At 48.6% G+C, this 12,533-nt stretch overlaps 1 protein-coding gene across 5 annotated transcripts in view; it reads right to left on the reverse strand.

Moving 5' to 3' along the window:
• The window catches only part of NOD2 (nucleotide binding oligomerization domain containing 2), a 36,672-nt gene extending 24,139 nt beyond the window's left edge, over nucleotides 1-12,533 (reverse strand). For 2 of the 5 annotated variants that reach the window (XM_072750260.1, XM_072750259.1), the window contains exons 1-2: nucleotides 12,396-12,533; nucleotides 6,045-6,511 (exon numbers count right to left, since the gene is read on the reverse strand). Coding sequence is in view for 2 of the 5 variants with exons in the window: in XM_072750259.1 (XP_072606360.1) it covers nucleotides 6,045-6,503 (459 nt within the window). In the remaining 3 variants the exon portion in view is untranslated. Of the gene's footprint in view, nucleotides 1-6,044; nucleotides 6,512-7,724; nucleotides 7,877-12,395 lie in introns of those variants that run through there. The other 3 variants (XM_072750263.1, XM_072750258.1, XM_072750262.1) reach the window with 2 other exon arrangements.

Here is a 12,533-nt window from a genome sequence, read left to right on the forward strand (position 1 = left end):
TCTACTTAAAATTGTGATCGCTACCTCTACCTCCTATAACTTTCAACCCCCAAACCCACTCTACTTATTTTCTACAGCACATGTTGTCACCTTCCAATGTACTCTGTCATTTGCTTCCTTTTGCTTATTGTCCACCTTCAGGACAAGGATATTTGTCTGTTTTGTTCACTGATATACCCTCAACACCTAGAAGACTGCATGGCACAGAGCATGCATTCAAGGACTTATAAATGAATGAATAGTAATAGAAGAGCCCAGAAAACCAAATCCTAAACCAACAAATGGGCAGGCTGAAAACCACATAATATAATCTCATAATCTATAAAGATCTTTGGAATTAAGAGCATCAGGTACCTCCAGAACCAAAGGGGATGTTAAATTAAGGAGGGCTGAGTCAGAGTGGTTTGTAAAACAGATCTCTGGTTCCCTTTACCCACTCCAAGCCAACAGCAACTGTCCCTGTGCTGCCATGGCAAAGTGTGGAGATTTATATCCCGGAAAGGCTAAAACAGGGTCCCTGGACTGGGAGGCACCAAGCACAGTAAAAGAAGTGGGTGTCATTCCCCAAAAGAAGGTTTAAATGACCATGTGCAAAATGAGTGCTGAACACAGAGACCTCTCCCCACCACTACCACCACCCAGCCCTCTTACTCACTGGGCTCCTGCAACTTTGGCAATCAGACCTTTACCTCCAGGCTGGAGGTCTGTGAAGTCTGCACTGGTCACTTGACCGACCTAGGAGACAAATACCCTTACTTCCCAAAATGTATACATTCAAACTCAAGGTAGACAAGTTTTACCTGAGGCTCTGAGTTCCAGTAAGTTTCAGAGAGTCTATTTCAGTCATGAGCAGCCAACTAAGGATGGTCATATGCCCAAAGAAAGCATCTATATGGAAAACTGAGGACAAATAAGTGAGGAAGGGGAAAGCAACTTATAGGATAAAAAGGTTATGCAAGGTAGAAAAAAAATCTGCCCTCCACTTACAAACAAACAATACTGTATCATTGTGGTCCTTAAGTAAGAAAACAAATTGCATCCATAAAACAAGAACAGAATGCTATAATAAGAAACATTTAAAAACAGCTCTTGGTGGGACATCTGGGTGGCTCAGTGGTTGAAAGTCTGACTTTGCTCAGGGTGTGATCCTAGGGTTCTAGAATTGAGTCCCACATTGGCTCCTCATAGAGAGCCTGCTTCTTTCCCTGCCTGTGTCTCTGCCTCTCTGTGTGTCTCTTATGAATAAAAACATAAAATCCTTTCTAAAAATAGTTATTAGAAATTAAAAGTGATAGCAAATATGAAAAATGCAAGGGTTTAAAGATTACGTTGAAGATGTTATAGATGAAGTAATGCAAAAAGACAACAGAGATAAAAAATGGACGAGAAAGAAGAAAATTAGGGAACCAGTCCAGGAGTCCTAAAATTCAAATAGTTATTTCATAAAGAGAAAAAAGAGAAAAGAGAAAGAAATCACCAATAAAGTAATCAAAAATTTCCAGAACACAAGAGAATCTGATTTTTCAGATTGAAAGCACCCCTCAAGTGCCCAGTACAATGGAAAAACATTAAAGCACATCACTGTGACATTTCAGAATGTTAGGGGGCCAGAAGAAAATTTCACAAGTTTCCAGAAAGAGTTATAAAAAGAGTTTTGGAATTCTAGCAATTCTTCCATGGAAGAGGGCAGTTAAGGGAGTAATCATCTCAAAATTCTGAAGGAAAATGATGACCAACCTAGAATTTTATACCCAGCCAAACAACTGATCAAATATGAGGAAACTTTTAGCTTAAAATTTTAGCTCCAACATACTCATTTTACAGTATGAGGGAGATATTATCTTCCAGAATAGAACAACAAATCAAGAAAAAGGAAGACGTATCACTCAGGATAGAGGAAAACCAATGTAAGAGAACTATGAAGGGAGGGGCACCTGGTTGGCTCAGTTGGTTAAGCATCTGCCTTCGGCTCAGGTCTTGATCCCAGGCTCCTGGGATTAAGCCCAACATCAGGCTCTCTCCTTAGCAGGGAGCCCATTTCTCCCTCTCCCTGCCACTCCTCCTGCTTGTTCTCTCTGTCAAATAAATAAAATCTTGTAAAAAAAAAAAAAAGGACTATGAAGGGAAATCTCAGTATGTTTGCTCTATTATAAGAGGGCTGCCAGTCGAGGTGGATTGGAGCAAAGTGACTCAAGACTCAGACAAGGGCAAATATTTCCTAGATATCCAGGTAGACCTAGCTCTAATATTCATCTATATTTGGCTTGTCTGTACCACAAGTTAGTATCATTCTTTCTCTCAATCCCCGTGGCCTAGGTCAGCTAAGGACACCCATTTCATCCCACAGAAGTGTTTGACCTTGCCCTATTCCTGGGAGTTTGGAGAGCCTTTGACAAGCTTACAACTGAATATACAGAGCAGCCCGTTTCCTCTGACTGTATTCCTGCTGGACATCCGGCCCCTGACTCATACTCACCGTACCAGATCCTCCAGCTATAGTGAATACTCTATTTCTCAGGACTCACTCAATAACCCTGCCCACTGACTTCCCAGCATGAGCCCTTATAAAGCCTCCAAAAGGTAGAGCCAAAACCAACTCCCTGAGGCCCTGTTCAGCTTCCCTGCTCCCCAGAGCCTGCATCCAAGAAAGATTGGTAGGACCACCCTTTCCTGCCACCATTATGCTTCTGCTTGCAAGAAGCTTTTCAAAACAAAACACATTGTTTGGAAAATTATTGCATAAGGTGTTAAAACTATGATGAGAAGCAAAGAAATGACTGAACACAAAGGTCAGGCTAGTGGTGGCAATGGAGAAAAGTACTAGTAACATTCTATGTGTTCGTGTGGGTTATGGGAACATGTTTATACCACAACATAGGAAATTTTAATTTTTCTGCAGGCATGCTACACTTCCCAAGTTAAAGGTGTTAGAGGGAATATTGGAAGAGTCAAGCAATTCAGTCTGATACCTAGCCCTAACAACTTCAGCAGGTGCAGGAAACAGAAGGGCAGCTGGTTTTATTAGCCTGAGGTTTGCTAGCAACCCTTACACCACCTGTGAGAGTTCACCACATGAATCCCCACATTTCATGTCAGAAAGAGAAGATCATTCACTCTGGAGACAATCAGGCCTGGATTCAAACTCTAGCTGGGCCACCTCCCAGATGGGTGGTTTGTTCATTGTTAAGAAACAGGATAGCCAACACTACACCCTTAGAAGGTCGTGGTATGGCTTAGAGATAACTGTAAAGGGCTACAGGCAGTGCCTGGCATGTGGCAGGCACAATCCTCAGTGGGGATTTTAGGGATATAGTTCTTCAACTTGCATTTTGTTGCATTCCACAGCATTTTTAAATCCCCAATTTCCAATCCATGACAACCACCTCTTTATAGGAGATGACAAGGTCAGTTTATGAGAGCAAACAAAGCAGTTCCGGGTTGGGGGGCTATGTTAGTTGGACATACCACAAGGGCCACCCACACTAAATCAGAAATTCAGCCACTGAAGGAAAGCCATCAAGTTAGAGAACCACAGGATGCCAGAGAAGCATACAATACCTCAAAAAAGGCTCAGAGACAGCTGGATTCCAAAAACGTAAACCTCAGCCAGCCCAGTCCCTTTGTAAACCCCTGCAACCTTCAGATCTACTGCCCACCACATGCTCTGCTCAGCCCCAGGCATTGGCACTTCTGCTGTCCACTGGACCTTTTTTTTTTTTAAGATTTTATTTATATATTCATGAGAGACACAGAGAGGCAGAGATACAAGCAGAGGGAGAAGCAGGCTCCACGTGGGGAGCCCGATGTGGGACTTGATCCCAGGAACCCAGGATCATACCCTGAGCTGAAGGCAGATGCTCAACCACTGAGCCACGCAGGTGCCCCCACCCAGCCCTTTCTTAAGATGGAGTCTTATCTCATGGAAATGCAGCCTTTCTTCTTTCCTAATATAAGCATTTAAGGTTACAAATTTTCCTCTATGTTCCCTATTCTAGTTGTATGCCATAAATTCTTATAAATCAGATTCTCATTACTGTTTGGTTCTGAATATTTTCTGATTTCCTTTATGATTTCTTCTTTGGCCTATGAGTTACTCTGTTTTCTTGTTTCATTAATCCAAATACCTCTTCTGTGCATGCCCTATCGCCCTTAGGCCCGAGGCTGCCTTCCCTAAACTGCTCAGAGCATCCAGACCAGACCACACTGTTGAGCACTTGATCAAAGATGACAAGACACAATCCTTAACCTTCCCATATGGGCTGATTTGATCTCCACAACAGATCACAAAAGACATCAGGGTAGGTGTAACAACTAGTATGTTTTCTGTAATCCCCACAGGGCCAGGCTCAAGGAGCTGGTGCTCAAGGTAGAACTGTAAGCTTCCTGTGCACTAATGAGTAACAAAGGGGACCACATCACGTGTGCTCTATAAATACCCAACCACCTCGAGTCAGCTTTAAAACAGCCTTGAGGATACACTAGCTTATTCTATCTGTCTCAAGGTAGACTCACCTAAACACCAAATACATTTTTTAATAGACAAATAAAAACTAGAAAGTCCCCAAGTCCAGCCCATCCTAACACTGCCATTTAATTCCAATTCATTCACTCACTCACTCAGTCATTCATTCAATAACTGATGTGTTTCATTAACAAGTATTTATTAACTTAAAAAAAAACAAAAAACAAGTATTCATTGAGTGCCTATTTATTGAGCACAAGAAACTTTAAGAGCTTGGTACACGGTAGGTATCTCAATAGATTCTGACCTACAGGCACCTGGGTGGCTCAGTCGGTCAAGCATCTGCCTTCAGCTCAGGTCATGATCTCAGGGACCTGGGATCAAGCCCCACATCAGGCTCCCTGCTCAGCAGGGAGTCTGCTTCTCCCTCTCCCTCTGCCCCCTGCTCTGCATTTGTTTACTCTCTCTCTCTCTCTCTCTCTCAAATAAATACTCTTTTAAAAACATGAAAATAAATAAATAGATTCTGACTGAATAAATGAATGAATAAATTATCAGTGAATAGTCGAGGTGCTGGGTCCAACAGGGCACTTTCATGCCATCAAACCACTTTTCTGGGCACCAGTTCTCCAATATATAAAGTGGGATGTCAGTGACTGTTTCATCTTATCACAAGAGCCCTGTGGATGGCTGTTTGGGGTAAAATGAATAAAGAGTTTCAAAACCACCCAATAGACACTTTCCTGGTCTCATGGAATGGCATTTTTAGAGGGAGTTATACCCCAACTCTGAAATGTCTATGAGCCAATGCAAGTTCGTATCAGAAATCCAAAACATACATTTAAACATTAGTCCACGATATACTAATTATTAATGATTAATAAATCAATGTTAAGTTATCTATTAAAAACAATGTAATAGGGCAGCCCTGGTGGCTCAGCGGTTTAGCGCCGCCTTCAGCCCAGGGTGTGATCCTGGAGACTTGGGATGGAGTCCTTCGTCAGGCTCCCTGCATGGAGCCTGCTTCTCCCTCTGCCTCTCTCTCTCTCTCTCTCTCTCTCTCTCTCTCTCTGTGTGTGTGTGTTCTAATAAATAAATAAAATCTTTTAAAAAAGAAAAAATAATAAAAATAAAAACAATGTAATAATTATTTATGGAATACAAATACAATTTAATTTAATCTGTTGAGCTGTTAATTTAAGATGCCAAAAAGCATACAAATACAGAATACCACTGATAACACAACTGATGGTGGCCAATGGGAATGTGAACGAGTGGTTCCTCTGTGCTAGACACTGTTGTTTTACGTGAATCAACCCCCTGACTCCTCCCGAGAACCTTACTGATGTTTCACAGATGAGAAAAAGAGACAGGGGACATTAAGGAGGGAGATTTTCCATAGAGAAGCCCCAAAGTCACAGAGAGCAGGCCCTGGACAACTTGTATCTGCCAGTTATCTTGTTAGGGGGAATGCCATCACCTCTGTCTCCCCATGGGGCTGACTCCCCAAAAACAAACCAGTCTTGGTGACTAAGCACCTTTTTCCCATGAATTCTGATTACCCAAGACAGAAGTGCCTTACCCGCTGGGAGGATGTGAAGATGGGCAACCTGATTTCATCACGTTCGTACTGGCTGATGAAACCCTGCTCCCACGCCAGATTCAGCACGTCCTCCACGTGGCTGTAGAGTCTCCTGACGATGGCTGGCCGGTGACTCTGCAGGTCACGGGCTGGGTGGGGTGAGTGGGGGTCCCAGCAGCTGGAAAGCTCTAGAGCCTGGCAGTCAGTCTGGGCCTCCCGGACAGCTGCGACCAGCTGTTCACAGCCCCAAGTGCCCTTATTCCAGACAGTGTCCAGGAGGCGCCTGGCCAAGTAGGAGAGGGGCTGCCCCAGGAGGCTGAGGCCCTCGTAGTCTTCCCAGGAGAGGACTTCCCAGGAAAGCAGCCAGTCCAGGATGCTCTCGAAGCCCTCCAGGGACCCCGAAACCAGGAGCCCCACCAGCTGGCTTCTCTGAGTTTGGAAAGCCTCCTGTGTGCACATTTCATAACCTGGGGAGGAGAGTGTGGTCAGTGCCGGACCCAGGGAGGACCCAGGGAGGTAGATGAGTGCAGTGCCCAGAGAAAGTGAAAGCAGGCAGGGGCAGTGGAGGGGGGTGAGTAACAAGTCAGCCCCACCCCAAGTCTGAAGAGGCCATGGATCTACTGGGACATTCCCCAGTCCAAGCTCCTCATTGTATGATGTTCAGACTGAGGCCCACAGAAGGCAAGAAATTGGCTCGGGGACAGCCCCGGTGGTGCAGCGGTTTAGCGCCGCCTGCAGCCCGGGCGTGATCCTGGGGACTCAGGATCGAGTCCTGCGTCAGGCTTCCTGCATGGAGCCTGCTTCTCCCTCTGCCTGTGTCTCTGCCTCTCTCTGTGTCTCAATAAATAAATAAAATCTTAAAAAAAAAAAAAAAAGAAAGAAGAAAGAAAGAAAGAAAGAAAGAAAGAAAGAAAGAAGAAAGAAAGAAAGAAAGAAAGAAAGAAAGAAAGAAAGAAAGAAAGAAAGAAAGAAAGAAAGAAAGAAATTGGCTCGAGGTCCCACAGAGAGTTTGAAGTGGCCAGGAATTCAATCAAGGCTCCTGGTTTCCACATCCGCACTTCATCCCTGCCTTACAAAGGCTTAGTAAGGCTTGAGCTGATAGTCGGGGCAGTGTCTCCCAAGGGATCTGGAAACTAACTCTCTTTGGGACCTCATGAGAGGGCTCCCCACTGCTGGTTAGATTCAGGCTGATGGCCATGTGCTTTCCTGTAACAGCTGAAGCATCTGCAACGTGCTGGCCCCATTCTAAGTGCTTCCACATGAGAATTCATTCAACCCTCCCAACCACTCTGAAATAGGTACTAGATCAGTCCCATTTTACAGATGAAGAAACCAAGGCACAGAGAGGCCAAGTGACTTGTACAAGGGTTCTCAGCCAGATGAGGTGGAGCCGGGGTTTGAGCCCAAGCAGTGCGATTCCAGAATGCATGCTCGTAATTCCCCCATATTTGGGTTCCCCCACAGGGGCCCCAAGCCCATGCCTGCTAGGGTAACCCCCTGCGACCCCCAAGGGCAGACCAGATCATTGCTATAAAGATGTCAACCCAGGTGAAGCAAAAATCAGAGTGCACCCTAAGTCATTTCAAAGCTCAAGGGAGTACAGACCCCAATTGTCACCACCTCCTTCCAACAGCCCCCAGGCCCTTACTTCCCTCCCACTCCCTCACCACTATGGCTTACATGCTGTCACCTCTGTCATTGGCTTGCTCTAGGCTCAGCTTTCAGACTCTGGGCTCTGGGAGTTTGAGGGGAAGGGATTTCTGCAAGCTCAAAGCCCCAGGAGGGTCCCCAAGCAGGACAGAAAATCTCTCAGCAGAGTCCCTTCTGCAACTGTCACAGGACCCAGGGAGGTGAACAAGTGCAGTGCCCAGAGAAAGTGAAAGCAAAAAGGAAAAAAAAAAAAAAAGAGGAACACCTCCTTCTTTTTATAAAATACGGACACACTGAAATACTCAAGGGAGCAGATGCCAAGGCGCTTAGAGATTTTGCATCTCTCCTATTTGCTGTTTATGTGTCTCTCCCCCTTCTTGGCCCAAGTAGAAGCCTGGGTCTTACTCATCCTGGCATCCCTAAGCTTGGCACAGGGCTGAGCCTCAGGGAGGCATGGTGGGAATGCTCATGAATCAAAAATCCACCGAGGAAAGGGAGGGGCTAGAACATTCTGTGCCTGCCCTCATATGCCAGCCAAAGGAAGTGAAAGGAGACATCTCCGACTCAGACTGCTGCCAGCACTCAGGATGGAAGCCTTGGGCTGGCCAGGTGAGGAGACAAAGAAAGGCAAGGCAAGGTCGCCTGAATGTCAGGCAGCTTATGAGGGCATCCCCGATGCAGAGGCTGCTCTAAGGCAGTTCTCTCTGGCCAAGCAGGCTTCTGCCCTGTGCCCACTGTCAGGCAGAGGAGTCAGGAGAGTAGATATGGGGAGGGGGAGAGGAGAGAACAGGTAGGAAAGCTCTGGACTTGGCCCTGGCATGGCTCTTGGCTCTGGAAACCCCAGCCCCCCTGCCACCCCCACCCAGGACCTGGGGAAAAGAGCCACCACCCCCTCCCTCTGGGAACAGCCCAGATATGAGGTGGGCGCTCTCCCTCTGACCCAAAGCCTGGAGGGCATGTGTGTGGCCGAAGTTAGCATGAGACTACACAACACCTACACCTCTCACCCAGAGGATGCCTGAGGATGGACCACTGCCCCATCTCTAGGGAGAACCTAGACCACCCTCTCCCCCGCAAAGATCATTAGGCTGGAGTCGGGGAGGCACAGCCAAGTCACCTGTGGGCAGGCCTTGAGCAGGAAGGCAAAGGCTGAGAGGCACGGGACTGGCAGGTGTTTGGTTTGCCCACAGGCTCCACCTTCCGGGGAAGTCCCCAAAGGATGGTCTGGAAGCCAGAGTTGGCCAAGCTACTGTGCAGAACTAGGAAATTTTCATCAGTTCTGGTGCAAAGCCTGGTGCATCACCGTGACCTGCACCAAGAGACGCCCTGGACCTAAGACATGCCCTCAGCTGTGCTCACCCACAAGAGGCCACGCTGTGAGTAAGGAGGGGCCCTTCCCAAACACAGAGTCTAGAGTAGCCAACACATGCTCGAGCCACACACACCCAACAAGTGACATCAAGGATCTGTGGAGCCTTAAGGGTTGGTGCTCTGTCCCCCTACCAGCAGCTGGAAAGTCCCAGCTATTCCCCTGGCCTCCTTCCAGAAACCTCAGAGCAGGAAAAAATCCTCAACGACAAAGTTGGTCTGACCCCTGTCTCTGAGCTGGCATTATCCTTTCTTAGTCTAAACACCCAGGGGGAGAACCTGGCCTCGCTGCGGTCTTCAAACAAACAGCTTGGGAAGTCCTTCATCATATCTAACTTAAGTTTCTCCTGCTATAGCTTCAATTGGGAATGAGAGAAAACAGATGACCAATCATCCCCTATTTCATAAATGTTGTCACTAAAATCCTGCTTCCTGCCCCCTTATCACCTGTTCAGATCTTCCCTCTTCAGATTGACTAAATCAGTCCATATCTACTGTCTTTTTTTCTCTACTTGAGTTACAACTTTGGAGTCCACACAGCCTTCTCTCCTTGAGGAAGGTGAAGCCTATGCCAAGAATGAAGCATGAAACAGAGTCAAGTGGAAGGGGGCAACCCACATGGGCCCTCCCTTACTCCAGAGCCCAGGCACTGGATCCATCCCTGTGCCTCTTCCATTCCCCCTCCTTCCCTGAGCTTCTCTCTGGGAGACCGTTTCCCACCAGCACACAGACTGGACTGTCTCCATCAGGAGAGCAGAGCCCTCTCTTCCTCTGGTGGCTCCAACCCCAATTCTCTGACTGCCTTCATGGCAGGACTCCTCAATTCCTCCCTGCCATCCCCTCTAGGCGTGTCCCCCTGGGGGGTCCCCCATACTGCTCTTATCTCAGCTGGGTTCTCAGCCCAGGACTAGCTGGGTCTGCCAAAAACTTCTCTCAGAACGGCTCCCCCCACCCTTGAACCACTCCCCTCACTGCCGTAGGGGGCACCCCAACTCTGATTCCTCTGCCCATCCCAGGGCTTCTCCTTCTGTCTCCTTGGCTGGTTCCTGATGCTGGGAGCCGCAGAGCTCCCGGGTTGGGTCTCTCTCCTCCATACCACCCTCTCCCCTGAGGGAGTCCACCTGCTCTTACGGCTCTAAATGCCAGCCCCAAATTTTACTTCCTGTTCCAACCTCCCCACTAAACTTTCCCAACTGCTTACTAGGCATTTTCCTGTGGACACCTAATGGGCAGCTCAAACATAACAAGTATAAACCAGCAGTTCAGATCTTCCCCCAACAGCTCCCATTTCAGGAGAGGCCAGCTCCAAACTTTCGGAGTCTCAGGCCAAAAACCTTCAAGTCATCCCTGACTCCACCTCTCATATCCAAATCCTCCCAACCCTACCTTCAAATTACACCCCAAATCGGAAAATCCATGGCCTCTATGCCATGGGTGCAAGCTCCCAGGGTCCCTCCTCAGAATGACAACAGTGACCCCATCTCTGCCCCCCGCCACCTTCTGCCCTGACCTCCCTACAATGTGACTTAGGTCAGCTAACTCCTGAGTCAGAGCAGGTGACTCCTCTCTTCAAACTCCTCAGTGGCTCTCACTGCACTCAGAGTACAAAGCCAAGTCCTCACAGCCACCTTCAAGGCCCCATGCAATGGATCCCCACCTTCCCACCCCTTACCTCTCTACACTCATCTCCTACTAACCCCCCATGGGCTCCTCACCCACCCTGCTCCAGCTACACAGACCTCCTCCTTGTTCCCAGAACAAGCTGGACCTGCTCCCACCAGGCATGCCCCTGCCTGAGGGCCTTTGTACATGCTCTGTGCTCTTCCCTCTAGGGATGCACTGTCCTTCCCCTCAGATATTCACATAACTTACTTTTCACCTCCTCCAAGGCTTTGTTCAGTTGTCACCACCTCCAAGAGGCCCTCCCTGACTATGCTATATAAAACTGCAATACCCAACCCCAGCCCTCACCCTCCTTTCCTGCTTTGTTCTTCTCCACAGAATTTCTCACTGCCTGAGAGATCATGTGTATACTTTCAATTTGATTGCTGTCCTATTCCTGCCTAGCATATGAACTCCATTAAGGCAGGAAGTTTTGTCTAATTATTTATTACTATAGCCTGATGTCTCTCACCTAGTGTATCAATAAAGATCATTTGAATGAATAAAAGAATAAAAGAATAAAAGAATAAATAAATTTCTGCCAGAAGGCAGAACAGAGCAGTGAAACAGAGCAGTGGAAATCTGCAAGCTGCTGATTTTAGCCAAATGTGACGAGCTGCAGGACAATGAACAGGTACACCCCGTAAGTCACCATCACTGAGCATATATATGCAGCAGAGGGATCCTGCACCAGGTGGGAGGTGGGTGGATTGGATAGGGTCCCCTCCAGCCTCAGATCCCTGACCGGCAAAGGGGATCTGAGCAACGAACAAACTTAGAGGCAGAGAGATTGGGACAGGAGAACAGAGGCAATGGGAGTGTCACTCTGGTCTTCACCAAGGGGACAGGGGACATGGAGACAAGAACAGCCCAGAGGGAGACTGATGCCACACAAGGGAGAAGCAAGAGCAGACATACACCCAGGAGTCCTCCCGTGGGAGAGGAAGATTCGGGCAGGCTTTTTAGTTTTCTAGAAAGCAAATAGGACCAGATGGCTGCTCCTCAGCAGGAGGACCAAAGGAGAGGGAAGAAGGCACAGCGGATGCGCGGCTGGGCAGGCCCTGATGTTGGCCAGTGTGGGAAGGGACGGGGATGAGCAGGGGTCTCCATACCCACCAAGGGAGGGAAGGACGCAGGAGGCTCCCCTAAGACTTAACAGGGTTAGAGATCATCCACGCACTCTCTCGCCTATTCCCCCCCATTTGCAGGCATGATGAAGACGGGGAAACTAAGGCCCAGAGAGAGGAGGAGCCTCGACTGAGTGCAGCCTCCTCTAAGAACTGAATTCTCATTCCCAGGCCAGCCCCGTGCCTCAGGACTTCTCATCCTTCAGGCTCTCCCTCCAAACCCGGCGGGATCACCTCTCTCCAAACCTCAAAGGCTGGGGGGCAGAGGGCAGGAAGTTCTGCTCACACCCCTCAATCTCCTCTGTAGCCCCTGCCCGCGGGAGGAGGGAGTCCGCTACCTCGCGGCTCCCCCCCCCCTTTCCTACTACCTTCTATTTAGACCCCGGGACTCCCAAAGGGAAAACCAGGGGATCCCCTCCCCCAAGCCCGGCGCCCGGGACGGGTCCAAAGCCAAGTGTCTGGGACTGGGAGGGGGGGTGGGGACAGCTCCCCTCGGCGCCTAGGCCCTCCCCGGCCCCCGTGCTGGGTACAGGAGGGCACTCACCGCACAGTCAATTGCGCCCCAATTCCTCCGCTCGGTCTGGCCCCAAATATCCTGGCTCCGACTCCCACTCAGAATCCGCTCAGACCCCGCCCCTCCTGTCCGGGCGCCCCGCCCCCGCGCTCTGCCCACCCACCCTGC

The sequence above is a fragment of the Vulpes vulpes genome, chromosome 2 (assembly GCF_048418805.1).
Source record: "Vulpes vulpes isolate BD-2025 chromosome 2, VulVul3, whole genome shotgun sequence".
Lineage (NCBI taxonomy): Eukaryota > Metazoa > Chordata > Mammalia > Carnivora > Canidae > Vulpes > Vulpes vulpes.